This window comes from Topomyia yanbarensis, chromosome 3, assembly GCF_030247195.1.
Source record: "Topomyia yanbarensis strain Yona2022 chromosome 3, ASM3024719v1, whole genome shotgun sequence".
NCBI lineage: Eukaryota > Metazoa > Arthropoda > Insecta > Diptera > Culicidae > Topomyia > Topomyia yanbarensis.
The window spans coordinates 339850522-339878392 of record NC_080672.1 but is presented as its reverse complement, the minus strand read 5'-3'; the positions used below and the strand labels follow the sequence as shown (position 1 = coordinate 339878392).

General features: G+C 36.7%; 1 protein-coding gene across 9 annotated transcripts in view; it reads right to left on the bottom strand.

Moving 5' to 3' along the window:
• Window positions 1-27871, bottom strand: part of LOC131694076 (potassium voltage-gated channel subfamily KQT member 1) — a 1057856-nt gene continuing 1029985 nt past the window's right edge. For all 9 annotated transcript variants that reach the window (XM_058982447.1, XM_058982448.1, XM_058982449.1 and 6 more), the window contains 2 exons: window positions 22103-22323; window positions 1-21894 (listed from right to left, as the gene is read on the bottom strand). In XM_058982447.1, coding sequence (XP_058838430.1) covers window positions 21655-21894; window positions 22103-22323 — 461 coding nt within the window. In that variant the 3' untranslated portion in view covers window positions 1-21654. The remainder of the gene's footprint in view (window positions 21895-22102; window positions 22324-27871) is intronic.

Below are 27871 nucleotides of genomic sequence, written 5' to 3'. Positions count from 1 at the left end.
TTACTACGATATTATTTTATTACTGTTATAAGTTGTTTTTCTCGAGCTTCCAGTTCCGTGTGGAGTACGACCATCGGATGCGGTTTAGCTAATCTTTTACTATTGGTATATGTACACAATATATCTGATCTATGAGTTAAATTTACACTACTATACAATGTTAGCACGATCTTACTAATTATGCGTTTTTGTAACAGTGGAATATATCTTTCATCTTTTTGTTTTTACGTTTCTTCCTCAGTATCACAAGTTGTATTAGTAATAAAAGAATATTAAAAAATCCTTTCGGCCGTATCTCATGATATAAATATAGTTTTTGTTGTATCGATATTTTTGGTTCTATTTAGGTATATTCTGTTGTGGCTAACTAGTTACGCTTGCTCTATGTTTGCTACTTATATGCAAATGGAAGCGAAACCGAAAGTTATATGACGAAATATGTACATTTTGTTAAACAGTAAAATTACACAGTGGCTTCGTATTAGTTTATAACATGTTTTATTCCTATTGTATTTACAACGCTCACTGGTTAAAGTGATTCAAATTTCATAATCCAATAAAATCTACTACATCTAAGGATGAAAAACGAAGTGAAAAACTGTAGATAACAATATTTATAATGTGTGGTTTATGTTTTGTCCTAGAGTCAATAGATCTACACTCTTATTTTGGCTAAACAATGGTAAATCTTCAAATAACCCTAATGAACTATAATATAATGAATTAATCATGGGTGCTAGTATTATTGTATGATAGTTTTTTTTTTTACTTTATGCGCAAAAATTATTCCTTGGATGTTTTGGATCACCCTATCGGTAAAACTTTTGTAAGCGATATTCCGAAAATGTTCCTTATTGTTCCATATTTACTTCTTCACTATTTTCTCCTACCTTATTCTTTATGTAAAGCTCTTGTACCATTGTATGTGATCCCTTTATTTTTAGTTAAAGTTATCATTTATATTCAAGTTGGTTTGACTGAAACATAACTTAACAAAAATTTGGTTAGTTTTGGAAAGTAAAAGGACTTTTTTAATTTCCATCTAGAACTACTGCGTTGAAAGAACGATTCGTAAAATTGGAGTGCTAATAAATGGATTACATTTTCAAAAGTGTAGTTTCGCTCATCTGCCTTGAACCTCTTAATTCGCTAACTATTTCAAAAATACACATAAAAACGTTCGCAACTAAAGTTGATAACATTTAAATTCTTTTTAATGATATAATTTTGCTACTTGGGAGTTTATTGATAAGTTTCCTGATCCAATCCGCTATACTTCGAAGCTTAGATCTATTGGATATACTTTACAAGTTGAAATTTTAAATTTAAGATTTGAAAGGAACTCAACATTAACAAATACACGATCCTTTATCCTGTAATACCATTCTTTTCTTTATGCTATTTTCCAGAGCTAATAGAAGATTCCACCTGGTAGTAAACTAACACGTTTAATTTGACTGCTAGTGTAAAATGTGCAAAGTAAATCAAGGACGGATTAGAAATACTACTTTGCGCTGTTGCCTGGCTCGCTTTAATTATAGGCTAAATCGGCAACTGATATGATTTGTAAAATGATAATTATTTGCCTTATTCGTGGGATTTTTTTTGTAATAATTAGTATCATTTAAAATTAATAATAATTAACAGGTTTATATTCTCGGCTATGTACACGATTTGATTCGGCTTGCGATTTGATTTGCTTTACTTTGCAACTGTTGTTAAAACTTTGCCCTTTTGATTTCTGAAATTTACAACGTTTTATCCGTCTTTATGTCTTTTCCTATATGTACAGGTTGTAGGTTTGCCTTAACTGTTACTTGTCGCTTGCTTATATCTAGTTTAAGCGATTATATGAAAATATGTAAATAAGTATTGTGAGTAGAATAAAATCGGATAATGTGCCTGTTCGGGTGATAAATGATAACGAGTAGACATCTATCCAATAAATGATGAATTCTGAAAGCGCATTGCATGTAACGTATGCGGTGAAAAGACTTTTTAGCGATGACCCTGGTACCTACCTTTCAAACCAATCGGAAATCCGGTTTATTACAATGAAATGTCGGTTCACGTTAAATTTTGTCATCGATATAATGTAGAAAAAGCAATCTGCAACATCGTACAACAAATCCCAGTGTTCATTTCAGAAAATTGGCTTATATCTATAGCAAAAAGAAATTTTATTGCTAATTCTTTTGTCTATAAAATTAATTAAATCTTTTCGATTTGCGGTCGCAACTACACATGGCTTGACAAACCAAGTACTTTTTGGCGAATTCGAATAGCTTCTTTGTCCAGTAATACTTAACAACAGCTTTACTTTGCATTATAGTATAATAAAGCAAACCTGAAAGCTGTTAGAAGTCCTCGAGCGCATATCCTTTATCCTCTATTGTAGCTCAAGCAAATTTGCTAAAACTGAGCGAAAAGTCTTAAAAAAGTGTAATTTGGCACATCAGTCCATGGATCTATTTCGCTTAATGTCCATACGCTTTTGATTTTCCAACCTAGCGAGTTACGTTTGGAATGTTTTAGTGGTTTATAAAATATTTTTAAAACTACACTGAAAGAAAGCTCTATCAAATTTATATCGATATACTTTTGTGGCCTGACAGTGCTGGTTGTCGACAAATGTTTTCCGAACACTTTTATTACGTAAGTGACAGTTAGTAGTCAGGATTTTCGCGATGCAGGAACACAATTTTGCTCCGTTGTTCCTCCTGCTTCGATGCCACTTTAACAACTGAAGTGCAAATGTCAAAATCAAACTGTAGGCATAATGCAACAAATCTTTAAAATGAGGGGTGTTCAATTTTTTAATGAACAACGAAAAAAAATCGTCAAGCAAAAGTTAACCATTTTTTGTTCGTAACACGCTTTACTATTCATAAATTGCAAGAAATTGTTGTAGAAGCTTTGTAGAGTTATCCTTAATACTGTGTTGTGCTGAATTGGATGAACTGGATTTTAGTATTTATAATTTATTTAAGCAAAACGTCCATTTTTCAACTGCTCCCAATTATACTCGATTTTGACGATTTTTTAGCGAAAGCTCTAAAAGCTCGATAAGGACACATCCTACTTTTTAAATCATTGCGTGTCTTATCAGTGAGTCGATTGGTTTTGTTTACCGGTCGTACATTAAGTAAACTGGTAGAGGCGGGCATAGCGTAGTTGGTAAATCGATTGCCTTATATTCTCGTATGTACCGAAAATGATTCAATCGATTTTCGGATACACGATCTGACACCGTATACCTCTAATAACGTAATTAAATAACTCATGTCGGAGAGGTACACTCTGTTACAGAAGATACTTGTTACATATCCCGAAAAACGCCGGTTACGTACCAGGAGCAGACCTTACTTGGGCACATAGTCGTCTATTGCTGAACCTAAAGCGGTTGCTTAAGGCTCAAGTTACCTCAAGGCTTGGTAGTATGCGTAAGAAAAATTGTGTTCAGCTTTGCTACCAGATTATCCATTTAAACCTTTTCAAAACTCTAAAAGAAGAATATCAGTCGATTTATTAGATCATCACGATTCAATTCATGCAAAATACCTGCTGGAAAAACCATCGTCTTAGCTGGATGGTGCTTTTGAAAAAGTGGCTGTGATTTTTTATCACACTACCACACCGAGCTGGGGTACGCACCACAACTGCGCAATGAAAAAACCAAAAAGGTAACTTGAACCTTAACCAAAAATTGCGGATCAGAAAGTAAAAAACACTCACTTAACAATGATTGTGGACGTGGTTCAGTCCTGTCGCCGCGCTCTTTATTTCACTCCTTTTGCGTTTCGATTCTATTGTTCGTATTACAATACGCTTATGTCGCCGCATTGAGGATATAGAAACGGTAGTTCTTTAAACAACCGAATTATTTCATGGACCGATGCCCATTGGCACAAGGTTAGGTACCAGATTGGTTTTTGTCTGCCTTAAGCCGGGGCACAATTGGATGGTGCCTCTGGTACCATCATGGACGACGAAAATTGTAATGAAATATATCTTCCACATCCAAAGTTATATCCAGATTACTCTATTGGACTATGGATGGTGTTATTTCGGACCCTAGGAAAAAATCGTTCAGGATTAATCGTATTTCTCGAGACCTGGAGCCATATTATTCGCTCGTGACAGATATCAGCAAAGTACGGCCTAGTCGCTTGCGCGTTGTGGATAACTGTTTGCAGCTTGCGATGGTCGTTTTACGTCGGACTATCGCGTCTATGTGCCAGCTTGTGGCGTGGAGGTAAATGGTGTCATTGCAGAGACGAGTCTCATTTACGATAACATGCTGAGGTATGGAGTAGGTCGTTTTAAGAATACTGAACTGCAACCAACTGAGTTCTGCCGTAATAAAGGACTACGCCAAGTCAAACTCGTTTCGCGTAATCTTCGCTGGGTTAGCTCTAGCTAGCCACGTCACGATGGGAAGGCTCCGTCTATTTGTGCGATTGTTTGTGCCACGGGTCATGAACTGCAAACAATAATATTTTCTTCCTTAGATTGCCTCGTTAGGGCCCGAAAATGTCCTTCTCTGCGAGTGCGCAAACAACATCAAATTACAACATTGTAAATGCTGTCTTAAACCCAAATCAGTGCACCCAGGTTTGGATTTCAACAAGAAATACAAACCTGAGAACATCAAAACCCCAAGTGTCTCCTTTTTGCAAACAGATACTCAATCTGGTAATGGAATAATAAAATTTTCTGGCGTTTGGAACAGAATTTTCACAGCTCTCCATTTTTTTCTAAAACTAAAGCTGACACGGCTGAATGCGTTAACACAACGGATCCGTGGATTTTTTAAGTTTTTACAATAACTAAAAATACAAAGTACATACTAAGAATGTCTGTCAGCCAGATTTTGTTGACGCAGTTTTCTGCTGCGTGTTGAGATTCTTGTCTTTGGCGATGAAGCATTAGTTGCCTTAGCCGTCGAAGCTTGGGGGTTCATTCAGGATACATTCTTTCGCGTTATCGTCCACGTCCATGTCATCATCGGTTCTGCTTTCTTGCTGTTCAGGGCAAGAGGTTCCTATTTGTTTCTTGTTCTTACTGTTGTAAATCCGTCTTCATCGGTATTTGCTTCTTTATTGGTGAGGCTAGTTGTTGGTTTGCGAGCGGTTGTCGTGGTCATTAGGGTGGGACAAAAATTAGATTCCAGCTCCGAGCAACTTTTTAGGTACCATTTGGGTCCTAGAACAACTGTGCAAATTCTTAGCTCGATCGGTGAAACTATATTTTTGCGCCCACTGTTTAAAGTTTACATGGGTATTTGTATGGGAAAATTAACTTTTACAAAATAATTCCTCCAGGAGTCGCCCATTACTTCCTAAAAATAAATCATTATTTGGCTTTTATAGGAAATTTAACAAAGAAACAAAGTCTCGAAAACTATCAAACGATCTGACGCTTGAGAAAAAAGTTATTAAGCAGAAATCGATTGATGCTCTGATGATTCATAAAATATTCATTTTTTCTAGCACCACTGCTGTTGGTTATCCAATTATACGCAATTTTGATTTAATCCTTTCTTAATGTGTCTAAATCGTTTATCTATACTATTTGGCCACTTCTCAAGGTTTTGAGGGATAAATTGAGGCTTCTTTTGTACATATTAAGAGGATGTTAAAAATTTTGTATATAATTAGACCGTCAGAAGCAGTGATGCTAAGAAAAGTGAAATTTTCATCAATCTTCAGGGCATCAATCGGTTTTTGCTTAATAACTTTTTCCAAAATCATCAGATCGTTTTGCAATCTTCTAGACTTTGTTTCCTTGACAAATTTCCTATAAAAATCAGCCATCTACTTATTTTTAGGAGATAACGGGCGACTCTTGGAAGAATTAATTTGCAAAAGACAATTTAGCCCTAGCAAATCCCATGTAAACTTCAAACCGTGGGCGCAAAAATATAGTTTCACCGATCGAGTTAAAAATTTGCAGAGTTGTTCTAGGAGCTAATTTGGACCCGAAAAGTTACTCGGAGCCAAATTTTATTTTTTTCATATAACCATGTCCCACTCTAGTGGTCATTGTGCCTTCATTATTGGTTAATTCGGTCGTTGCTATTGGCTTATCTGTAAATGTCGGTGGCTGCATGTTAGAGTTGGCTGTAGTAGATTAGTTTTGACTAGTTGCTTCGGCGCATGTTTTTCTGTATTGAATTGTCTGGTTACTGAATTGGCATGTTGGGATCTACCCGGGATATGTGTTCAGCGTTGTTTGCTTATACGTTACGCCATACGTCGGTGATTTGCATTCGGTAGTCATATAAGAAGGTATTGGTTTAGTCACTCCCCACAATACGAACGCCGTTGGGAATACCGGTGAAAATATTTCTCCGAGTGTCATTCGTAATAGATTCAACTTCTCCGTATTGCGACATAATTTTTTTGATGTAATCTTCCCTAGTGAGCTGTTCCAAATCATAGATACGTCCACCATGTCGTTTCCCATATACACGGGGATCTTGATTCTGCTGTTATTAAATTCGACCTTGTGTCTCATATTGTTCTTTGTAATGAAGATTTCAGCCTGTGCTGAACTTCTAAATGTTTGCAAAACGCAGTTTTTGATGTGGTGTAGCTGAATGTATGTAACTTCCGCGAGATTAAGCTCCATTTCAACTTTAACTAGCTGTTCCACCTGCTGAACTGTAGGTCTAGCACGAGTTTTATTAAAGTCAATCGAAATTGTGTTGTACTGTAGCACGGGTACTTTTGTTTCCTTTGGTAGAAGTATTTCACTGTATAACCGGGGCAACCATACAATACTGCTTGCGCACTGAATATAGAACAAAGCGCTTGTTGGCTTCACTGGTGCACTGATCAGTGTTACATAGTGGAATTATGAACGTGTCCTCCGCAAAATCGATTATTTCATAATTTTAATGAACTATTTAAATAGTACTTACTTACTTCAGAAATAGACCCAACTTCACCGATTTTTTTTCATATTCTTTAGGATCGTTGGGATTCATACGGAGCAGTACTACTGGGGATCGAAAAGTGTTATTCTTTCAATAGAATTAACCTCTCGCTGACATCAGGAATTGAAGTCGTTGCCTGTCAAGGTCAAATTAATGGCAAATACATTTATATTGTTTCTTGCTGTATTCATCTTAGAGCCTTAGTGGAGCACTGAACATTTTGTAATAGTTTTAACAGTATCCCTTTTCGAACTACAGCTAGTTTCAGTAGACTTCAACTCTCATGCTATGATACGTCGTGATTCAAACTCACCCCTCCCCCTCGTGGTAAGTAAAAGCGTCCTCAAGATGTTCGCAAAAAACATCCTCCGTTTATAATGAGTTTTTGAATGTCGGAACATCAGACAACTTTAGAACATACGCTTCGATAGAGTCGAAAACGAAGAGCTTGATGAAAGCCTAAAACAAGATTGTTGGCGCCGGTTCGTTGATGGGTTAACAAGAAACATCAATAAGAACTCTTTGGAGCTCCGCTCGACGTATGCGAAACCGAAACAGTACAAACTAAAGTGTGGATTAATCAAACATTTGGATATTTGATTTCACCAAGAAGGTCCTTCCCGATTCTGCTCCTGAACAGAAGATCTCCCGTTCCGCGTTTCCTCATGATACGGCGAACGAAACACCGTTTGCGATGCTGAGGTTTTTACTCTTACCATGTAACAATCAAGCTCCATGCTCAGATATAATCAAATTTTTCAATTTGTTGAAAAGTCAGCCAGACTCTGATAAAAGGCGCTTGTTGAATTTATTTATTAAGTTTCATGAGGGTAACATTATCCCATTGGAGATAAATGAGTGTCATCGCCATCCGAAAACCTGGAAAATCAGTCTCCGATCATAACTCATATCGGCCGTTTGAGATACCTTTTTGTACCTTGTTCCTTTTTGACAATAGGGTTGAAGGAAGGTTACTCGGTTTCTGTCAACGTTCTTTCGGAAAAGCATTTTTTTGCAGAATTTATTGCCTAAACATATATCTTTGGCAGGACAATTCAACAGCTATGTTTGTGAGTTATATGGGCATTTCCCAGGGCTCATGTCTAAGCCTCTAAGTTTCTTTACAATTAGGTGAATGGCATTGATCAATGTCTTGTTAGTTCAAGAACCAATTCATCGATCAATCGGAAATTTTGCCAGTTTTTGCTAGTGAACAAGCATATTTTAACTTTTTTTGATAGCATTTTTTCTCTGATCACTAAACTTAATTTGTGCAACACCTGGCAAATAAGTCGGGCGGAAATGTGTTGAACATTCTCTCCGGTCAATGCAATGGCAAATGCGGCTGAACTTATATATTCGCAACAGTTTGGATATTATTGGATGTGATGCCTACTATGCTAAGAATATAAAAAAGTACAAATGAAAAATAATTGAAACGAACTCATTTTAAATAAGCTTTATTCTATTTGATCAAAGTACAAAACGAAAACTAACACTAATGACGTATTGAAGCAAACTTAATAAACTTAAAACATAACCTTTTCAATGATAGCTTCATTGAATGCTATTATCTAACAATATGTTTAGAATATCTCGAATAATAAAGGTAATGGATGTTAAAACGTAACGAATATAAAACTCTACAGTGTTTTTCTGCATTTAAAATGAACAGTTATACTCCTCTGACACGAACCGACTCCCTTTGTGGGTGATTTTTGATCAAAAGCATTTTTCCATAGCATATTATTGTCTTGTCGTTTGCTTTATTATGGATGCAATTATTTTCGAGCACTTTGTCTTTCTTGTTCAGCGAGCCAACCGGATTCATTCGGCCGTTATGTGTTTTGATAGTAGTATATGCTGTTGATGGAAGAAGTTTGGATGTTGAACGTTGTCATAATCTTTTACTCTGCATCGCTGTTTCTGGTTTGCTAATGGAATCGTGCGTAAAGTGTCTTTTAAAGCTTTATTTTCGTGACCCACAGGGCCCCAAAGGATACAGTGGAAAAAATGGTTTCGCTGTAGTACGACCCGAAATGCTGTCACTGTTTTCAATTAAAGCATTTCATTTCGGATCTGGAAACCGCTTAGCTTTCAGATGTTGATTCCACCAACAGGTGCAATTTTTTTTTTAACTCGTCCTCCTGTACATTTAGAGTACTCACACGTGGCGAACACGCTTTGTGCAGGTGTGTACTCACTACTCTGAAACCAGCAAATGGTACCTACGATTTAATCTGTCCTACATACCGTAGGTAATTTATTTTCTGCTCTACTTCGTATTCGCTAGCTTTTGATTTATAATTAATAATTGACATTTTTTCATGAAATTTTATTTAATTATCGGTTCTACGATGCACAAGCTTACAGCTCGCCATGTTTGCTGCTATTTCTGTGCTACGTCAATCTTGCCTGATGATTAATTATTCTTAATAGTTTTTTTTGCTGTCGAAATCCGCTTTTGGCCATCATATTTTGTTTTAACAATATTTGTATCGATTTGCTCCCGTTCGAGCGAGTTGGGGCGAATTGGCTATATAAATCTAATCTCTAATATTTACACATTCGAAATTTTATTTCGCATTTACTAAGTAGCTGACCTAGTGGTTTGCTATGTTGATCACTAATTTGGTTCCTACTATTTCTTTGTTTGTAGTTGTTTTTTTGTTAATTATTAGCTAGATACTAGAGTATTTTCAGTTTTTTGTATCCTAAAGCGTCGTCTAATCGAACATATTCGAGACTTTATTACTGTCATGAGAATGGCTTCAACGGAAATCACGATACTCTGTCATTTTGTGCTTGTTATTCATTATTACGTTAATGATAAAATGTAATAAAATTTGCTATATATGAACATATTCGTCCATGGTGTAGTGATTGTGCTACAAGGTAATGAGTAGGATGAGTATGTCCTTGTGCTTCGTGGAATATCATGGTTTTGACTTGGCAATGGTAATGGAACAAACTTACACTTGTAAACGTCTCGATGAGGTGGTTTTGTTTGAAGATATTTTAAGAAGATTTCTTGTTTCGATACATTAACCATTGATAGAGTGAGTGGGTTAAGGAGAATGTCAAAGAAAAAGTATTGTGCCTTAGTACAATCAATCCACTAAAGCGAAAAATGTAGCAAGAAAGGAATCTTATCTCGTGTACCAAAATCATTGGAAACATGAATTAAATATAGATAACATTTTATCTATATTTCTCCTCAATATTCTTCGAATCTATAAATAGAGAAAATGCATTGACGTAAGCGCCAGTCGGCAAAGGATCATGGTGCGTTTGCGTACACAAAGTAGGCAGCATGAAAAATAATAAACGAAAGAGGACGGTGTTCGAACCTGTACCACCGCTGGTTGTAACCAAATAATAAAAAAGTTGTTTTCTGCGCGGAAACAATATGATAGAAAGTTTCATGTCGACGGAAATAACTTGATCACGCGTCATTGAAAATGTCGCTAGATGGAGGAGAAATTCTTTTCTATGTCACTATTTCACGATTGATTTATTTTTGTTTAAGAATGCTCTAAATTAAATGCGGTATGTGTTTCCATCTAGTCCTCTTAGGTTATTGGAATGTAGAAAATGCATATGTAGTTTGAATAATGCATGAGGATCGTGTAATTGACGTTGGGCCAGTGTAAGAGTAAATTAATTTTTTCCGCTTTCTTTCCTAATAACAATGCTCGCCAACTTTCACAAAAACAGGACGATTTTTTGCAATTTGATGAATGTTCTATTATTAACAAGTAAATGAAAAGCACAGCCATGTTTCTAGTGAGAGAAATAGTTGCATCTTTGTGAATAGATTTGACATGAATACATTTGTTATCCAAAAATAAGTACGTCAAATTTAAGGGGGGCGATAAAAATACAGTGTAAACAATACACTCTAAACTACTTCTACTCAAATTTTCAAGAGAAAATACCTAATGAGTCATTTTCTACAGCGTTTTTTCCGTGATGCAATTTGATGTGGGACGCCTTTAATAGCGTTTTTCTCGAAACAGCTTCTTAAAAAAATTCAAATTAGCGAACACAATAACTCAAAAACTAATCAACTAATTGACTTGATTTTTGTTCATAAGGATGCCCAATATGTGTAGCCTGTCGATGAACTACAGAAAACTGGATTTTTTTTTCTCTCTATTATTTTGAATAAAAATGAGCGAATTTTACAGTAAAATATGAGATTTTTCTGTTTTCATGAAGCCATTTTCCGAAACTCGAACTTTTTTCTATTTTTTGTGGTTCATCGACTAACTACAAGTCTAAGCTTTACATAACCTATTGATTTTCCCGTATCAGCTAATTTTATCGAGAGTTATCGTGGTCGCCGCGGCGATCTTCGACGTGGAAATGGTTGGACGTCTACTCTTAGAACGCTCGTATGTGTGGGTTTGTGTGATTGAAAATATTTTTTTTCGTGCACAATGAATGTATAAAGCAATCCTAAAATTACACAAAAGATCTATTGTTGCCATGGCTTCAAAATCGTAAAACAAAATAACTTTCGTTTTGAGCACTTTACACCAAACGCTCCCCTTAAGGTTCAAGTTACCTTTTTTAAGCATGTGTTAGAATTGAACGCTTGGTAGTGTGCGTAGGAAAAATTGTGTTCAGCTTTGCCACCGGATTATCCATTTAAACCTTTTTAAAACTCTAAAATAAGAATATCAGTCGATTTTTTATATCATCACGATTCAATTCATGCAAAATACCTGCTGGAAAAACCATCGGCTTAGCTAAATGGTGCTTTTGAAAAAGTGGCTGTGGTTTTTTCATTGCGCAGTTGTGTTGCGTACCCCAGCTCGGTGTGGTAGTGTGATAAAAAATCACAGCCACTTTTTCAAAAGCACCATCCAGCTAAGCCGATGGTTTTTCCAGCAGGTATTTTGCATGAATTGAATCGTGATGATCTAATAAATCGACTGATATTCTTCTTTTAGAGTTTTGAAAAGGTTTAAATGGATAATCTGGTGGCAAAGCTGAACACAATTTTTCTTACACATACTACCAAGCCTTGAGGTAACTTGAGCCTTAAGCCAAACTTCTGTTTGACCATTAAAAAAACTGTTTGCGAATTTTCGGACATCTCTTTAACTGGTATCTTCGTTTGAACAAATCACAAAAACCCAAATGATTCGGTTGAAATAATCACCAGTTCATTTTGCTACACTTATTCTGAATTAGCTCTTATTATTTAATAAGCGCTAAAACAAAATACCGTTATTGGCAATAAGCCATTACTTGTCTTGGCAAATAAACATCGGACGCCACATTTTCTCTTGTTTGTTGCTCGTTTTAAATACACATGTTGTGTTCGAACTCGGAACACGCTAATTCGTAGAGGAGTGTCTTCAGTTGTGGGCCGGGTTTAGTTATTTGTCAATGAAATTCGTGTCCCGCATTTTAATGCTTTGTTCTCCCTTTGAAAGTTGTGGTAAATTGCCAACCTTAAACAGAAGAAAGTTTACTGATTCTGTTTTGAAACAAAACAGTTATGAGCGAATTTGTACAGAGATGATTTTTGGCCAACATTTTTTTGTCGTGACTGCACCTAACGTTTCAATATAGAGATCCCTTTTCAAAATTTCGGAAGGAACAAAGGGTAGTGCTTTTGGAAGTTAATAAAAAGTTGTACTGAAAGGAATTTGTTTAAAAATTTGAAGAATAGTTTTCATTTTTTGGCGATTTTCAGTAATTAGTAATCAGTAATCAGTTCTTCTGTTTTTTTCGGTACATAAACATTATCCAGTCAAATACTGACTGATTGTTCGGCAAAATTGTACCAACGTTACCGAACCTCGTCAAAAACTTACAAAACAGGAACAGCAAATCATCTGTCAAGTCACCATTTTCAGAGGAAACTGCTGACAGACCAGTGTTTTTTGACGTTTGGATAGAACGGATTGCGGAGAGTTCGGTACCAAATTGTTTTACTGCATTGATTACCGAACGGTTTGCTGTTCAAAATCCCAGCAAAATTTTACTGTACCCAGTAATTTAAATTAAGTGTGTACCATTCGACCCGCGCAGCTTGCATTTCATTTCATTGATAGCCTCCTTTTATGATGTCAAACCTTGCAACGATTAACGGCCTGTTTGAATTTTTCATCATTCGTTTACCCGCACCAGATTGCAGCTGAATCAAGCAGTAGAAGAGGAGCAGCATGGAGGAAAAATGCCCCAGCCACAATATCCGAAGTGTAGTCACGACACTCCAGTTATGTCACAGACATTACTCACTCATCTTTTTGTCCCTGGTTAAAAGACCCTTGGAAATTCCACTAGAAATGCTGCATATTAGGAAATAAAACCAATGCGGATCCAGTTTAAGAACCTTTAATATTGTTCTGAGCTTCTGACATGCCGAAATATGATATTGGATGAATCATACGAAATTGTAATCATCCGACATATCCAATGAAAATTCACAATAGACACACGTGAAACAACTGCTTGACATTTTGGCCCATTCCGTGCCGTGTGTGCCGCTCTCAGCCGAGTGTTTTCAGCTTTGGGAATCACGATGAAACTTGCAGCGATATCCGGACGATTTATTTTACATCCGCTTGCTGCGCATGGGAAGAATTAGCTTTATTCTTCGGTCCGTTAGAAGTAAAATTGAATCACGGCTATTTGGTTTGTACGTATCGAATGTTGTCGTTTATTGTTGTAAGGTGGAATCCTAGTTAGCTCGAATTTTATCGTAATCTTCCCATTTGAAGCTGATTTTTTAAATGCTTTGTGTTATTTTGTGTTCAATGCATTAAATCAAATTGTATCTCATTTTATCGACTACTTTTGGGCCTAAAAATAATCGCTCTAAAGCGGGGGGGGGGGGGGGGGGTATACGCGAATCTTATTAATTATTTTTTACTAACTTTCGCATATGTCTAACGAAAAACCAGTCTATAATACTAAAATATTGACAAACGATCTAAAATTGTTTGGGGTATATGCAAAATATAATGTTGTATCCTTTTCATATAGTTCAATCTACGGGTGCACAGAAAATCAATTCACCACAATTTCAACCAAAAAATTAGTGGATGTTTTTTGATTTCGTGTAGTTGATTTTTTAAAACTTGAAAAGCTTACCTGAGTTAAAGCTTGAACCGCTTGTCTCAGCTTGTACTTCAACTGATCCCATTGTTAAGTAGAACTAGTTCATCGTTAAATACAACATAGGCAATTCAAACGATTTATTTCTCCGACCGTCCAATTAAGGTTAATTTTTTTAAATACTCCGCAGGTCAGCAATTTACACGTAAATAGAGTATTGAGTTATTTGAAAGGTTTTCGTTTCGTGTCTCCAAAGCAAAGCAAATTGACAGTTCACTTCGTGTAAAAAAGTGCAGCTATGTGCGAAGCTTCGTTGATGACTTGTGTTGAGATACATAAACTCTTCGGAACACAGCCAGAAGAATTTATAATCAAAACATAACTAATGGTTAGGAGGAATTCTCAAATCGTTGAACTTTTAGGATTCTGTATCTGCGCAGAATATCATTAGCGATGCTCCCACAAGTAACGCCTCTATCAATTCATCCTTGACAATGACGAGATTTTTAATTAAATTGCTTCCATGTGACAATAATGCTACAGGTCCGGAAAAAAAGAATCAAAACCTTGATGTAAAATCTGTTTCACTTTGCAAAAAGACGCAAGTTGAATTTATTCAGCACGTTACTTGAGCAGAATATTGTCTCCTGTGACTGGACACAAGTGACCGTAACTCGTACCATCCTTCAGGCACGTAGCCAGAGGGGGGGGGGCTAGGGGGCTAAAGCCCCCCCCCGAAATTTTTCAAAAATAAATTTAAAAAAACCGGTGACTTTTAACAAAACTTGTTGCTTATTTGGTTTGAACAAATTATTGAGAAAAAGTTAAAGAAGGCTATTTCTAACCACCGAAGGCAATGGTCACGAAATTCAGTGTGCTTTATGCTTTTGCTCGAGCCAGTGCGAAGCGAACAACAAAAAAGTAACTTTTATATTGTGTGCCTTGTCTGAAGAATACAAGAGACTGTTACTTTAATTGTAGCTGTAATAATCTGTCGAGATTAGTGATTAGCAGAAGCAAGAATTGGTGCTCCAGCCAAATGCGGTGATTATAAAATTATTGATCATTCGCATCCTGAAGGTGTAAATAGAGATTAGACTTTCGGAAACCGGCTCTATCCAGTTCTACCATGGCAGGCATTTAGCGCTCAACAAATTAGTGCAGACGAAACCATTCATTTCGCACAACTTAAAGCACAAGGTTGTGTGTGACAATGCTATAATTAAGATCCTTCTGTATATGGACTATGAGAAAATGAATGTTCCGCTACAAGATCGGATACCGCTTACTCGCAGATTAATGTCATATTTGGGAGAAATGGAATCTATTTGGAAGGGCAATTATTGAGGGCGAAAAGCAAGGAAGATATTCGCGAACATAAAGGCAGCAACTACGATGATGACACGGAAATGTACAATAGCGAGATAGAAATGAACTACTCCCCCCCAAGACATAGTTGGTGAGGAAAAAAATATTTCCTCGCCTCGTAAACAGGTTTCCACGTGCAATGGCTAAGCGCTTGCGCGAGATCTGTAGGACAACCACATAAACTCGTTATATTATTTTTATTGTTTGCATAAGGAAATATATAAAAGACCCACGACCCAGTTTGTTATTTTTAAATGATAAGTTTTTGAATTGCATACAATTTTGAATTTCTGTATTAGGTCAGTGCACACTGTACACTCTGTTCTCTGTACACTACTCTGCGCTACACAAAAAGTATTTCAATTTATCTGAGAACGATTGAGACGAGAATAGAATTTTCATTTCGCGTCATTTTAACGCAATACCATTTTTATTAACGCTTCATTTCATTGTTACGAGTAATTCGTTCCGTACTAATACACTGTTAATCCGTAAATCCGTGATATCTTCGACAAACGTGCAAAAAAAATTCTTTTAAAAGTGGACCGGGCAAAAAGTGGTAAAATAATAGGCAATCACGAAGAGGGACTAAAATGTTGGGACTGATTGAATCTATAAGTCAATAAGTTGGGATAACAGTTTCGATTTCATGTCTTAAGTATGTGACAGTCTTTCGTTCCGTTTTTGCTCGTCATGGAATAAAATGAGAGAGATAATCTTAAATAAGAGAGCAAAGAGAGGAAAAAATCAACCAATCTAAATCGACTCAAGATCACTCTTCTATCTTTACTATACACTCAACACGAGTTCTTTCCGAATTGCGCTCTGATCTTCTCATTTCGTCTTCGTTGCGTTAGGTGCAACAACTTTAATTGAAACTTTTTCCCAAATAGTGATAAAACAAACATGTAATCAGACAAACATTACAACTTTCTTCAAGAAATCATACATCTCTTCCAATCTTGATGATGATTGAAAAAAATCAAGAGCTAATTATTTTTATTCACAAACAAAACTATTACTAAACAGATTAGTGTTCATATTTGTTTAATGAATTGGCAAAGAATTTTGCAAAAGTTTTACAGGAAACGGATAATTTGCTGTAATTTAAAACAGACAACTCTAAAAGAAAGCCTCGGCAAATTAGGTGCAAGTGCGATGTGTTCTCTTCCATGTGTCGGAAGCAAGTGATGCTGAAATTATTATCTATGTTTATAGTCTCTAGTTATTTTGGTGGTGTCATCAATGTTATATTTACCAAATTTTATGTAAATTAGAAGCATTGAGTAATCAGTGCTAAGTAATTTTCTTTCTATTTGTGAATAGATTCTGAGCAGTTTCGCTCAGTAGATTAAATTCTGGGTAGTTTCCATTAGTAGATTAAATCATTGAAATATATATTTGACATTGTCCAAAACCCCACGAATTCCGAAATAAAACCTTCAAATAAATAAATAAAACCAAAATGTTCAAATATAATATTTACTTAATCTAGGTAATCTTTTCAAGTTACAACGGTTTTGCAAGATTGTCAAAAGTCAATAGAGCTAAGGCATTCTTGCTTTGTAGTGAAATCAGTAGTTTTTGCACTTACTTTACATTTTGACTTTTACTATAGTTTTAGGGATCTAGGAAAATCAGTCTACGATATTTTTAATTCATAAGTACAATGATATAAAAAGTACCTAAAAAGAATCAACTTAAATAGATAAAAAGATAGTTATTCTGAGTTGCCTGATAATGTTGTCGAAGATAGTCTTTAACCCATTACCTATGAGAGTCAAATGAAAAAAACATGTGTTTTTTCAGGATTGTTTGGATTACGACATAATCAGTATCATTTAAATTGAAAATTTCATAAAGTCGAGTTAACGCAAACTTCGGATGAAGTCAAAGAGCTAGTAATAGTAGAAAGAAACCTGATCATGAAAATAGGAGTTGAACCTATTTTCTGCATCTACAAATCGCCTGCCTTATCAGAAGATTTGAAGCAAATTTCGACATTCACTTTGTTCGGACATTCTTTGCAACGGTAAACTTTGATGTCACACTGATATATTCCTATTCATGGGGACAACCTTGACGTTGGTTTCGTTCTTCTGATTAGCAAATGCGTGTAAAGTTTCATGAGATGGGTTTTTGGATATTTTTCTACTCATTCCAATTTAGCGTCTTCTACAAATTGTAAAGGTGTATCGAATGTGTAGCATTTTCAAGCAGCGTAGCATGCAGCGTAGCATTTTCAAGCAGCCCTTAATACTTTGAGCTCTTGACTATTCATTTTTGTAACTAAAGAAATTTCTAACTTGTAAATCAAAAATAATCAAATTTAATTCGTCGATGCACTATAGCCTTTCTTGTAACAGGCAACATATTATTAGAGTTTTTAGTGTCTATTGTCTTATTTTTGGAATTGTTTTCACTAAGAACTTTTCATAATTACGTTCAGTTTCCAGTGATTGTTTCAAGTCATCAGAATTAATACATTTATGCAATAATTTTTAAGCCCCTCCCGAAACAAAATCCTGGCTACGGGCCTGCCATCCTATTTGCAATTACAATTGTTGGATAAAATTGAGCTTGAGCTTGTGCGACCACCCCTGGCTGCTACTCCGTTATCGATCTGGACTAGCTGAAGTTGCACAGGGAATCAGTAGATAATTATGCTTGGGAGTAGCGAAACATCATTCAATGTGCAACTAATCCTAAACTGTTTTATTTATCAAATACCGGCGCGCCGGCCAGGACCGAATGTAGATCGCGGAAGGAAAGGGAAGGAATATTAGTCCGATACTTGCTTTTGATAGAGACCGTACTGCGCACTCCACAAGTATCACGAGATGATGATATTTATTAGTAAGTATAGAAATTGGATTCTACTTCTACATTACCGACGCCAGAGAGATGACTCCACTATCTGGACGAGATGATATCGATCCATCAATATCGATCCATCAAACTCATGGACCGGGGACTAACGGCTTTACTTCCCTTCCAAAGAAAGACGTGACCACAGATTTTTTCACCACAGAAAAATCTCAACCACCTCGGCTGGGATTAAGCCCAGACCAAGTGGAATGATTGGCGGTCACGCTTACCACTCAACCACCGATGCCGTCAATTACAGTTGGAGAAAATTATCCTACGAAGTTTCGACAAATAGTTTGAAGTGAAAGGCTTGTTATCAGATACCCAGATTATTTTCCAAAGAAGGAAAGGAACGAAACGCTACTCTCATCACAAATCCAACTCATTTACGTAAGAATAAAAAAATATCGCGGTGTTCTGATGCAATTCTTTTTCTGGGGTGATGACATAAGTGCCAAAATCTTATTTAAGACTTTCAGGTGGCATCCAATGGGGAAAACAAATGGCGAGTTAAACGAAAGCGATTATATGAAAAAAATTCTCCCCAGAGTCAGGATTCGAGCCGAGCGAACTCTTATGCTCTTCTGGCGGTTGTGTGTGATCTCTCTTTAGAGGCAGTGGACCGATCATTGTCGCCAATACGATAATCATGTGTTCTTCCTGGGAGGTCATCATAGCCCAGGAATAGCATGATTAAATGACGACTATGGATTGCGTTCTACCTATTGAATAACAAGAACAAAATCCATAAATCCATGTTTAAAGTGTCGTGTGTCCTCTTGCTTCTCTGCTTGCTTGTGTACTTGGGAGTTGGAGGCAATGTCACAGTTCAAATGAACGGGGTACAAAAAGTTCCAAATTAAAAAGGTATGAAAATCATAGCCAAAGATTCAGAACATCATCATGTTGCAGTCTGATATTTCTAGACGCAGTTTAATGTCTTAGTATGATGTATAGTTTTATTTATAGAGTGCTACGAAATGAAATGGTGTGGGTAGATTAACCTCAACACATGCACTGTTGATATCAAAATGCGCTTTTCTTTGTTACTTGTATTTGTTTGAGGCGCAAACATTAAAAATTAAAAAAAGCTTAATTAAAAAAGCAGCTATTGAACACGATTTCCCTAATATTTGGTTCCTGACTAAATTTATATACATATGCTGGAATTTTCTAAATGCCATAATTTATTAGGGGAATACGGGGTTATTCGGACCTACTTAAGCAAATCGCCCTTTTAGGTGGATAGATGTAAAAAAATTACCGGTACAGGTCCTAATTGTTAGTTTTAAGCCTCAGCTACATTTTGGTTCATTCGCACTACTCCATAGCAGCGCTAGGCAACGATTTGCAAAACCTCAACTTTTTCCATCGTTTTACAATATAGGGGTGATTCGGGCCTCCATGCGGGGAAATTTAGACCGTCAATTTTGTTATATGCAATGGAATTATGCTTACCTTAAACTCCTTAATAAGCAAAAAATGCATAACAAACAATTTTTCACAGCTGTCGATTGTATTTTCTTTACTGTAGCGTGTGCAATCGTGTGCGTAGCCGCAAGCCACTGCACGGTGGTTGATGGGATTGGGGGTCCGAATAGTCTCGTACACTCATTTCGCACAAAAGTGGTGAGCGTATTGAAAATATCTGCGTTTTCACCCAAACTAAAATCAATCCATAAAATAGGAGCCTCAAGTTTTCCAAAACTTGTATTTGTTTTTTTTCTCACTTTTATTTGTTGCTTTAATCACGATTTTACCATTATAATGATTTTTGTTTTGAGGACGGTAAAAAAATGAAACACGTTGCATCTCCTTTCTAAAAAAATAAAAAACTAGGATCAGCTGTAAAAAATTATGTTTTAGAATAGCGAAAAACTGTGAAACTTTGGGTAACACAATTTTAATAATGAAGAAAAGCACCGTATAGGATTGAAATAAAAAAAGTTACTAAATCACGTATTCAGAAGCAGTTGCTCCTTAAACCACATTGTATCGTAATTTTAATCGAAGCCTACATTAAAAGTTACAGTCGCCAACTATACGGAGAGTAACATTTCGTTGTCTCAGTTTGCCTTTCCAGAAGAGGTTCGCAAAGAGCAAATAACAAAATTTGTCAAAAAGAGGGACGGGCATAGCGTAGTTGGTAAATCGATTGCTTGTACACAGCTCACCTGAGTTCTATTCGCAACCCCGCAATTAGGGTTAGAGATTTTTCTAACCTACCTGGAAAAGAGAAGAATGATCCCAAGGCTAAAAATTCTATAATCGAAACAAAAAAATCGCCAAAAAACTCATTTTAGTAGGCTATTTGTGGAGGTGGCGAAATGAGCGCTCCTGCGTTCTGAGTTCTGGCTTGACATAGAAAGGGCCGAATTAGAGTGGCATGAGGGCAATAGTGCGAATTTACAGGAATTTCTGCCTGTACTGTACTGGGAAAATTGGGAAGTGTGGGAAGAAATGATATGGAATAAATATTAGGAATCATAACTACTTTGTTATTATTTTTTCCATCAAGATAATCCGCAAATGGGAGGAACTTTTGCTTTGTTCAGAAGTTTAGCTCAACATTCGGAGCTCAAGCAATTTTAAAGTAAATTTTGGAAACGAACAGAAGAAAGAGATTTGTCTAATGTCAGTTATTTCAGTCTGAATGTAAGCTTTCCACTGAATTCTTTCCGCAATTTTTTTTGCTAATGGTTGCTTGTTATGTTACCATCTCAAATAACATGCAACGTCTTTAAAAATAATGTATGTTGACTCTTAGTATACATCATTGAGATTACAAATTGCAAATTTATCATCCACACACTAAAACCAACACTCATGAAACGTTTACCTTTAAGTGAGTTTGCTGTTTGCACCGTTTAACTTTTCTGTAAATTGTCTAAGCAGACGAAATCCACATAATTCCATAATTAAGCGTAAATCCTATCATGTTCCTAAACAGTAATAAATGTAACTTCAATCAATTCAATTCTAAAACCTACTTCCGTCTTCATGAATTTCATTTCACACTTGGTGTGATTGATGAGGATTTAAATTTCTAAAACAAACAACCGTATGTTAAAAACCTAAATCTACAATCCTATGCTGTTTGTTCGTACCCCAGTGCTTCCGACTATCGGTGTGGCGCGTCCGGTTGCGAGTTACACACCAGGTGTGCTAGAACGTATCTGAGGAGCGCTCCTGCTCTGTCATCGCTGGGGTACACAGAAGGACACAGCGTGAGTGGTCACTAGTGCCGACATAGAGAGCGCAAGTAAGACTTGCACCAGGTGGTGAAAATCGTGGAATACGTAACCGAACACGGGCTGGAATGGGAGACTGTCGTCGGGACCGCGGAACCAACAACGGCAGCGTAAACCAAACGGGACTGTTGGGGATAGTTTCAGCCATTCTCATATGTCTTCGGAGGAAAGCCTCTGGAGCCGCTGCGGGGTCATTTCCGGTTTAAGTGAATCCATTGTGGTACTACCGGTGCTGGTGGAAGACCCTGCGGTGATATGCAAACGGCTTTCGCCATCGTTATTGTTGGCATTGGTTCCACCATTGGTACCGGTACTGGCTCCGGCACCACCAAGCCGCAGCCGCTTGTATTCCTCGTTGTCCAACCGGTGGAGTTCGTAGGCGGAACTGACCTGGTAACGGGGAAAAAGTGTTTCTTGAGTAAGTTCATTCTGACAAGGAAAACTCGCACATAAATCAGCTCATCATCGCATACCCTACTTCTCCTTCTCAATTTGACTGATGGAGGCGTATGGCTGTTTGTAATCTTTCCATTCCATTTAATTTATACCAAATGTTCATTCAATAGACCACATACGTTCAAACCGCTACCAAACTTACCGGACTGATTGGAGTAACGATGATCTCGGTTTTAGCTGCCGTTCGCAGCAGTGCTGTGTTCTCCGTGGATTCGTCCTGATCGTCGGCGTCTAGATCGCCGTACATGTCCCAGGGAGGCGAATCCGGATCAATCTCACCCCCGATGTCCAGTTCCTCCTCTTCGATGTCTTCCTCTTCATCATCCTCTTCATCTTCATCATCTTCCTCATCCATCATGATTACTAAGGGTAATTTTGATGAAAATGAAAACAAATCAATGATTAAGTTTCTCGTTAACTGCCTGGGGTAACACTTAGCAATTTATGGAATACAGATAAACATTGAACGTGGAATATTTTGTAGCCATCTATAATGTAACAACATTGAAACACGAACTTCTTTGGTACACAATTAAAATCAACACACAATGATTGCTGGACTTTTGTTGAACAGTCAGTGGAGGGGTGGTGAATGGTGCTGCTTTTACGTGGAATTGGTGATGAACACAAGCCATCAATTTATATTCAACCATACCGTGGGTAACATTTCTCGTTTTAACTATCGTGCTAATAGGATCATTTTATATATTTGTTGGGACTTCGAGCGAGGAGATTATTTTGATTTCCCGTGTTTGAGAAAAGCGGCGAGACTAACGGTCGAAGCAATCATCGAGGTTTGTTGTGCACTCCGAACTTATGTGTGCAAATTCTAGTCGAAGTTAACGATTCTTAGCGTTCCTTTACTCTTCAACCTGCTAACTACTGGAAATTTTTTGAATAGAGCTTCTGCTGACAGTTGTTGCTCCACAGACTGCTTTTTGAGTTCGGTGCAATGAGGATCGCAATGAATCTAGAGGAATACGTTATATTGACTGCAGGGCGTTGGGAAGTTTTGGGAGAGAGTCGAGCTGGTGGAAAAGTTGAATCTGTAGGAGCATTATTATTTTAAATGTATAATTTCGAGTAACTGTCGAACGAAAAATGCTAAACTGGCTTCTAATTCAAATGGAAAGAGGTGCTCGGTTTGATTTGACTTATTTGAAGGCATGTGTGATTTAAATTTAATTTTATGGTTTTATGTGTATAGTTGCTGTATTGGACATATTACACGCCGAGATATTCTGGCAAAATATTAAGTAGTAACAAAATTAATTTTTGTTTCTCGTTTTTTTCATTGATGAGTTTTTGAGGAGGAAGTGAGAATACGTGTTGGTGTAATGAGCAGCAGACAGAAAGACTTCAAAATTGAAACATTTCAAAAGCGATCGAACATGCAAATTTTTTTAACACTTTAGTATGTGTAAAGAAGACCTATTAACTGCAATTTTAGGAAAAGTTGGACAAATGTTTGTAACTTTTTAGCGTGTGAATGGCTGTAATCGGTCGAATGATTAATGCGATGGACCCACAAAAAAGGGTTCACAAGAACGCCTCTCATCGATGGATCTTCAAACAGTTCGAAATGGCATAACTCAATCTAATTCCATGTGATGTCGTCCGAGAAGCAATAGAAAACCAAGCGAAACGATTGTGGCGAAAGTAAAAGCCAATAGTGTCAGATATTGAACTAATTCGAGATAACATTTTGATTGGGAATGTGGAGTTATTTTTTGTTGTGCAGAGAGTAATCAAACATGTTGGACTAAACTAGGGTTGTGGTACCGGTAATACCGGTACCGAAAATCCCGGGAATACCGACCCATTTTTGGTACCGTAATACCGGTACTGAACAAAAGCCAGTACCGGTATTTTCGGTACCATACAATTTTTTATGAAAAATATGTGAACTCTCTAGGGAGACCTGTATCAAAATATCGGTCGGCAAGATGACTTTTAATTATATTAGTTACCTTCTGGATAAATCGTTGAGCTAAGACCTTTGTGGGGAAATGAGTTGGGGCCATCATCATAATAATTCTAAAAGTTAACTAGCTCGCGTTGTACTGAACGGTATGTTTAAATTCCTGCACTATTTTGTCGAAATTAAATTTTAACAATCTTGTACTAAATTTCAAAATACTCACATATAGCGTAAGAGACGTAAAAATTTGCTATGATTTTTTTATTCGCGACATTCTGATTTGCTTCCATTATTCATTAGGTGGCGCGTTATAAGACTATGGTCTAAGTCATGTCTGTATTTGGTTTGTTCTTAAACCTTTATCCATAAAAGAACGAACAGCGATTTAGTAGCTAACAATTTTAGAGTTGGTGAACTGGTTAAAATTGGGCGATTTGTAATTATTGGTGGTCGGAAAATTCTGCAAAACTCCATAGTTTACAGGAAAGCAAGGAGCGTTGGTATGCATTAGAGAATAGTAGGCAAACGACATAAAGGTCGAAACCAATTTACAGAAAAGCAAGAGTGGAAATGCGAGCAACCTGTTCGGATTTACTGGTGTTCTCGCTTTGATTTACTGTTGTTAATGGGGTTTCTTACATTTACCATCTGTTGAAGTCGACGAAAGTTGCACCGCTTAGCAGTTATCGATTTCAAAGTGGCCTAGATTTCGAAATAAAAGAAGGTGCCGCATACAAAAAATATCTTCTGAAATGAGTCATGCAAGTAAATTAAAAGCAATAAACATGTTTTTTGATCAGCACAAATCAATTATCTGAAAATAAGGTCATCAGTTTGAGCATTCAACTTCACTTGGAAGCTTTTTTCGATTTTTTTAAAAAAATATTCTGGTACCGGTACTTTACCGGTACTACCGGTACTGAGGGCTTCAGTACCGTAGTACCGGTTCTCGCCAAAAAGGGTCGGTACTGCGAACCCTAGACTAAACGTATAGGGGAATATGGGGAGACTTGACCAAGCGCGAGATTCTACAATTATCAATAGCGTGTTCTATTTGGTTCTTAAATTTAAAAAAAATATATATATTTATGCTTATTTCTATCCCATCAGGTAATTTTAAAAGTTTGCAGTGGAAAATCATTTCCCCATAGAAAATATTTCGTAATTCATGAATTTCCGTTAGATATGTAATTTTTTTTCAAATTTTGTATGGACATATCTACTAGAGTAATTAATTTTTGTATAGAACTCATATAGGGTGATGAGTCTATTTTGGCAGCATTAGGGAGAGGGTCGCACTATTTTTTGAACAACTTTAAAAGAAGCCATATTACCTATAACCTTTCTCAGAATAAAGTAACAGTGTACACTGGTGGAAATAATTATAAAGACAGTATATTTTGAAGTGATATATTCTGACTGATTATCGCAACCTGAATCATCAATACATTCGTGCATACGTATTAGTGTAATGAACATTCGGTGCCGATCAGCTAGGGCATTGCATATGTGTGCGTGTTTTTTCAGTTTTTTACACTTCAGCGACCTGGAAATAATTTTAAAGACACCATTCGTTCTTCGTCTATTGTACTGCAGAGTGATAGTTTTTTTACGGAAACTTCTGTAGTTTGGTTTGAATATTTCACATATTCATCAATTAGGTAGGTATACGAATAAAAATTTCAATATGACTATGTTTTGAACGAAAATAGTGATTTATAGGAACTATGCCTAAAAATTCTCCGCGGACTGAGTTTGAGCGAGGCAGAGCGTCTACTCTTCGTGAGCAAGGTTTATCTCTGCGAGAAATCGGCATCAGGATGGGTAGAAGTAAAGTTGTAATTCATAACTTTTTGCGTTTGGGTCAAAAATATGCCACGAAGAAGCATCCCGGTCGCCCTTCATCTATTTCAGCAAGAGATAAAAGGGAAATCAAAAGACTTGCAGTGCAAAACAAGCTTTCATCGCGGGAAATAAAATCTCAAATGAATCTGCGAGTGTCCAGTCGGCGTGTCCGCCAGGTTTTGAATGCAGATCCAAATATTTCATTCGCCAAAGCGACCCCAATTCCGAGGCCTCTACCTCGTCACAAGAAAGCTCGTCTCGCCTTTGCGGAAAAATACCAATTCTGGGATGAAGAATGGTCACATGTAGTGTTCAGCGACGAAAAAAAGTTTAGCCTCGATGGACCAGATGGGTCGAGTAGTTGTTGGCATGACAAACGGCAGGAAAAACAAACGAGAGAAAGAAGAAATTTTGGAGGTGGAACTGTTATGATTTGGGCTGGATTTAGTTCATTTGGAAAGACCCCAATATGCTTTGTAACAACAAGAATGAACTCAGAAACATATTTCCAATTGTTGGAAGAAGTACTTGTGCCATTCTCAGAAAATTTTATGGATGAGAACATGATTTTTCAGCAAGATAATGCAGCATGTCATGCATCAAAATCTACGAAACGGTTTTTGGATGACCACAACTTTGCTGTTTTGGATTGGCCGGCGTGTAGTCCAGATCTAAACCCAATCGAAAACGTCTGGGGACTTCTATCCCGTAATGTTTTCAAACAGGGAAAGAAGTTTGAAACCGCTGGTGAACTGAAGAGAGCAATTCAAGAAGAATGGCTAAAATTAGATCCGAATACTTTAAATTCTTTAATTACATCAATGCCACGGCGTCTACAGGAGGTTATTATGAAGAAAGGTAATGCTACGCACTACTAAGTATTCATTTTGTTGTTTTTTAAATACAGTTGAATTTTCAGAAAAAAAAACCTTTTATGTCTTTATAATTATTTCCAACCGAAAAACGGAAAAAAATAACATATCTTTGTAGCTGTATGTATTAACCAAGAACCCCGAATAGGTTACATGATTGGCATACTCTCAAACCTTTTGGGATATAATTTGTTTTAATCGAACACTGTGAATAGCCTAAGTGAACGAAAACAGTTGTATCTTTATACTTATTTCCACCAGTGTATTGTTTCTTAAACATGCTTATTTAGCAGAATTGTCTCAATTTTCAGCACAAATGAAAATAAATGTTCTATTCTGTGCATCTATTCCCACCTCAACGATCCAATTATCGCCTCATGGGTGTGCTGATTTCCACCTCATCGAAAAACAATCTAGACGCAATGCCTCATATTCCATTTGCGTCGATTCAAACTAGATATCCAGCTCATAGACGCCAACGCGTGATTTATAAAACGAATCATTCTGCTTTTTTTCAGCCGATCAAAACAAACGTAAACATCACGCACATGAAAGAAACTCATCAGCTGTTAGTAGCAGAGCGCCCAGAATTGCGCACGTAGGAAATAACCATGCGAAGGTTAACAACTGGAATCTCAAGTTTCACATCACACATTGCTTCCTTCCGATCCGAATTGTATGTGCAAATGAAAATAAAATATCTGCATCAACAATTAGTTGAATAACTTGAAATAATTGATTTAATATACCTGAAATTACATAACAATATATTTTCAAGTTCATGTTTTGGTTTGGCCGCACTGGTAATTCTTTTCTGTATGATGGATGCAAAAAGTTTGTTTTCATTGTGGTAGTGTATCGGCAAAACATGGCAACAATGTGTACGCTCGTATTTAATATTATCCTATTATAACACTAGACCTATCCTAGTGTTTGGCGATATGTTGCAATGTTCAATGCATTTGTGCCGGAATAACGAGATATGAGGCGGTAAATGCTGGCTCGTAAGTGTTTATTTTGCTAAGCGCCGTTGCATTCTGTTTCGGTTCACTACGTGAGTGAGGCGGATTAGCAGATATTTCAATAAGGTGATTTTGTTTTAATGAAATGTTGGATTTAGAGGATAGTTCTAAATACATATGTGCACAACAAATAAAGAATATAACTTGAGCTTATTTTTGCACATCTACTTTAACCAAATCGATATTGTCATTATCTCATATGCTTGGTTCGAAACCAAGGGGTACGAAATAGGGTCATAAAAGGCTCTACT